This window comes from Notothenia rossii (assembly GCF_949606895.1).
Source record: "Notothenia rossii genome assembly, chromosome: 6".
Lineage (NCBI taxonomy): Eukaryota > Metazoa > Chordata > Actinopteri > Perciformes > Nototheniidae > Notothenia > Notothenia rossii.
Window position 1 is genome coordinate 84,704,931 of NC_136909.1, and position 5,019 is coordinate 84,709,949.

General features: G+C 39.7%; 1 protein-coding gene across 1 annotated transcript in view; it reads left to right on the forward strand.

The window, feature by feature from the left end:
- The window catches only part of cdh11 (cadherin 11, type 2, OB-cadherin (osteoblast)), a 122,108-nt gene extending 117,869 nt beyond the window's left edge, over positions 1-4,239 (forward strand). The window contains exon 14 of the mRNA XM_079689983.1: positions 797-4,239. Within this exon, the coding sequence (XP_079546109.1) occupies positions 797-1,202 (406 nt within the window). The 3' untranslated portion in view covers positions 1,203-4,239. The remainder of the gene's footprint in view (positions 1-796) is intronic.
- The last annotated feature ends 780 nt before the right edge of the window (positions 4,240-5,019 follow it).

Here is a 5,019-nt window from a genome sequence, read left to right on the forward strand (position 1 = left end):
ACCTGTACTTTCTACTTCTCACATGTTGAACACAAATACCTGTACTTTCTACTTCTTACATGTTGAACCCAAATACCTGTACTTTCTACTTCTTACATTTTGAACCCAAATACCTGTACTTTCTACTTCTTACATTTTGAACCCAAATACCTGTACTTTCTACTTCTTACATGTTGAACACAAATACCTGTACTTTCTACTTCTTACATTTTGAACCCAAATACCTGTACTTTCTACTTCTTACATTTTGAACACAGATACCTGTACTTTCTACTTCTTACATGTTGAACTCAAATACCTGTACTTTCTACTTCTCTCATTTCCCAAACAGGCTGGTTCCTTTAGTTTGAATGTGTGTTTGGTGGCGTGATCATTATTATTTAGAGTCATTGCGTGCCTATTGATTTGAACACGATCCGTGTATCCATCATTTCCTGGTCTTCTCTAAAGAAGAGAGACCAATGAAAACGTTGTCATGTTGCCGTTGGTCACCATGGAAACATTCATTAGCTAACAATGACATTATTGTTCTATTAATATAAAGGGAGGTCAGGTACTCTTTAAAACAGCTGCTAGTTATGGGTACTTTTTACTGAAGTACATTTCAAAGCCTCTTTACTTTGACTTGAGTAAAGAAGTTTAGTCAGTACTTCTGCTTTCACCAGAGTATTTGTAAACACGAGTATCTGTACTTCTACTTGAGTACAGGACGTGTGTACTTTTGCCATCTCTACTAAGGATGTTTGCAGTGAACTTTTTACTTTAAAGATCAGTTTCAAAACTTGCTTTGACAAAGTATCGTGCGGGTTTATCTGACTGCTTCTCTCTTTGTATTCGCCCAGAACCCAGACGGTGCCAACGGTTTCCTGCCAAGAAAGGACATCAAACCAGAGCTCCAGTTCCCCCTGAGGCCCGGCGGCGGCCATACTGGACACAGCGTGGACGTTGACGACTTCATCAAATCGAGGATCGCGGAGGCCGACAGCGACGCCACGGCACCGCCCTACGACTCCATTCAGATCTACGGATACGAGGGCAGAGGATCTTTGGCGGGGTCGTTGAGTTCCCTCGAGTCCGTCACGACCGAATCCGACTTGGATTATGACTACTTGCAGAGTTGGGGGCCGAGATTTAAGAAGCTGGCGGATTTGTACGGGACCAAAGACTGCTTCATGGACGATGAGGATGAAGAAGACTCTTAACAGTGGTCTTACTGAGTGGACGCCCCCTTCTGATTTATTGATTCCATGAGGATTTGTTAACTGACTGTAACACTCCCCAGTACCCACTTGTTACCAACCTGATCAGTACAATGTGTCAACGGACGTTCCTTTCCATGGTCCTCCAAGACGATTTGTTAATGAACACGTGAAGAACGCTTGGACTACGCTACCACTTTTCCCCCAAATGTCTCCAGTATGTCTCTTTCCCCTTTCTCTTTCTACAGACTCGAGCGTTGCAGGGCTGGGAGATTTGTTATGTCACCAGTTCGTCCGTTGGAAAGTAAATTGTTGGGGGAATAAATGTTCCTGTGTGATCAAAGTGAGCTGCTTTTAGCTAGCTGTTTAGTTTCTTAGAGGTTCAACACTTTTCTGGACTGGATTGACGCAGGTCCTCGATGGATCCCCAGAGAGATTTGACCTTGACGAGTTTCTGAATGGGGTGTATTTCAAGGAAGCAAAGCGAATGAAAGGAAAAAGTTAGCATGGGATCCAGCAGCTGCCTGATGTTATGGAAGAGAAGTGTTTATGTGTCGGTGGGGGTGAAACAAAATGCTTTTCCAATTTGTTGTTGTGTGTGCAGATTCAGCAGGTACTGTGGTTTATATAGCGTGACAGACTCTGGGTTGTTGATACTCTGAAGGCGCTCGCAGCATCTTCACAGTATGGTGGCCTTATAATAAATAAACAACAACTCCAGGGGTAAACAGAACAAGAGTAACAATAGAGACCGCTAGCTTCAGTAGCGACACGCAGACAAATGAACTCACGAGGACTGTCTGAGTGTCTGTGAACATGCTACAGTACCAACTCCTTTTTTTTATACTCCCAAAAAGACTCAACATGGATTTGATTTGTGGATGACTCCATGTTTTTCATTCTTCACTGCAGAGAAGATGTGAAAAGAAAAAGCTGCCCTTCTCCACGCCACCGATTGTGTCCCCCCCTTTCCCTACCATCAACAATCACTTCCAAAACACAGAGTCCACCAATGAACGATCACTTCCTCATTCAGAGTCCACCAATGATGATCAATCAGTAAAAACCTGTGAGCTCTAAAAATCGCCTTAATCTTAACGGACACTCTTGCAACGCAGTGCATTCTCTCCGTTCTCCTTTTTGTTTTTGAAAAGTATATCCAGAAAGCAAACTATTCTCCATGTTAGGTATGTACAGAGCGGTGTGCAGACATGTGATATATCACTTCTCCTGCACTCTTGAAACAGGATGTGGGGGTTTCTGTCGGCACGGTACATGTAGAGCAGGGGTGTCCAAACTACGGCCCGGGGGCCAAATGTGGTCCGCGGGACATTTTTGAATCGGTCGTCAGCAAATTCAAAAAGTATAATGGAGTATGGCCTAAAACTGACATTTGAGCTTTTCTTGTATTGTACGTATTAAATATATCGGTACCACTTTACAATAAGACTACCCTTATAAAGGGTTTACGAATAGTTTGTAATTCATTTATTAATTAGTTTGTGAACACTTTATAAATCATGAATAGGCTTTTCCAAGACATGAGATAAACAGGGAGCCAAATAGTGAGCCCACATTTATCTGTGCTGCTATTGGCTCCTTAGCTTACTTTGTCTCCTTCATCAGCCAGCATCCCTGGTATCTGTTGTTCACTGAGTTGATTCTCGCTAAGTAGTCAATATAAGGCTTAGTCATCTTGCCAAATAGTGAGCCTGTGTTGATCTATGGAAACCATGTTAGAACTTGTTTATAAATGGTTCTTAATGATTACTAAAATGTTTACAACCTAATTCATAACCTAATTATAAACTCTTTATGAATCCTTTATAAAGGGTAGTCTTATTGTAAAGTGGTACCAATATATCTATCTATAAGGTAACATATATTACACAGTAGTGTTCATGAGCCCAATGTTCAAATACATTCAGTAAATTCAAGTGGAAAACACGTTTTAACAAATCTAAGTTGATACGGAAAAAGCCCAATAACTTATATACATAACAAACTTGAAATAAACCCTTGCTATTTCCTCGTATTATAAGAAATCTGAGTAAGGAATAACCTGCTAACACAATAAATGAAACCCTCTGGAGAGCTGTGATGTCGGCAGTTCATTTTAAGTAGATTCAAGTATTCAGCATAATTTACCTACTTTTCATTCATTTAGCTAACTTAACTTATGAGGCAGTATACCTCACCTCTAGTGATATTTTTCTGTATGTAGCCTTCGTTGAAGAAAGTTTGGACACCCCCGATGTAGACGGAGTAAATGTACCGTTGTGTTTTTTCCTCCAACACCAGCTATGTTGGCGGCAACAGCTGTTGTATCAACACGTGTTGCTAATCAAACATCAAGCGTGCAGCCTGGAAAAAACCCAAAGTGCGTTTCCAGATGAAACCAGAACATCCTTTTTAATCGTGCAGGTTCAATCTCTTTTTTAATGTTATTATATTATGATTATTATTAATGTTGTTTTTTATTATTATTATTATTGTTATTATTATCATTATTTTTATGACAATAACCGTTCTTTCTTTGGCTGCAGCTACACGGGAACAAGTTCATGTTTAACTCTTTGCAAGTTCGATGTTTTTTATGGTTGTTTAAAAATGTTGGTTTTTCTACAGCGATAACAAAAATACTTCCGAAAGTTAAAGATGAACTTGACGTGTGTGCGAACAACCTCTTTCATTTCTTTTGTTCCTTCATTTTGTTTCATTATTTGGCGTGTCTTCGCTCTTTCTCCCCGCTCAAGAGGAGACTAGCAATCTGTGTTTGTTGCAGTGAGAGAACGCCTCCTTCTTATTCTCTGTCAAGTTTTATGGTACCGATTTGTACAATTTTAAAAGTTCTTATTTTAGTATACATGCAGAATATTCCAGTATTACAACAAAAAACATGTTAAGAAAGATAAGATTTAAAAAAAATGTTACAGCATCACACTTATATTTTCAGAACATTGTAATGTTGCTTTACTATGTGCTTCAATCTCCGAAGCGAAAAAAAAACTTTGAAATAAATGCTCTTTTTATAAAATGATATTGAGTCGTGTGTGGGAGTAGACTTTATTTTCTTGCTTACAAATATCTTACAAAGAGATATACTGACAGATGCTCATGAGCTGAAGCATTGTGGGTCTTTTAAGGAAGACAGAAGACATAGTCGATGTGTGCAACGAAACGTATGGGAACGCAGCCTCTCACCTGTTGTCCCAGATTCAACTAAACACATGGCATCTTTGAGATTTACGTTGAAACGAGCAAACACTTTGGGTACTTTGACTTATTATGAAACATTGACATGTATTCACTGCCTGCCACTTAGAAAACTTTAGAATATCAACTCATTACGATATTAACTTTTTACCCTGTTTATGCTGAACTTAAATCAACACACAGTGAAGCTGAGATCGATGGAAATGACATTTTTAGTTTTGTAAGTATTAAGAAAACTAAGTTTTAAATCCACATACAGTAACTAGTGGTACCTGTGCTTAAATGACAACTCTGTACACACACACACACACACACACACACACACACACACACACACACACACACACACACACACACACACACACACACACACACACACACACACACACACACACACACACACACACACACACACACACACACACACACACACACTACAGGGGACATTACATTGACTTACATGCATTTCCTGGAGACTTATCCTAACCTTAAACATAACCAACACTTGCCTAACCCTAACCAAGTCTTCACCCTAAAATGAATGATTCCCCTCCATTATGTCCCCATAAGTGAGGCGAGTCCTCACACGTGACTGTATAAACAG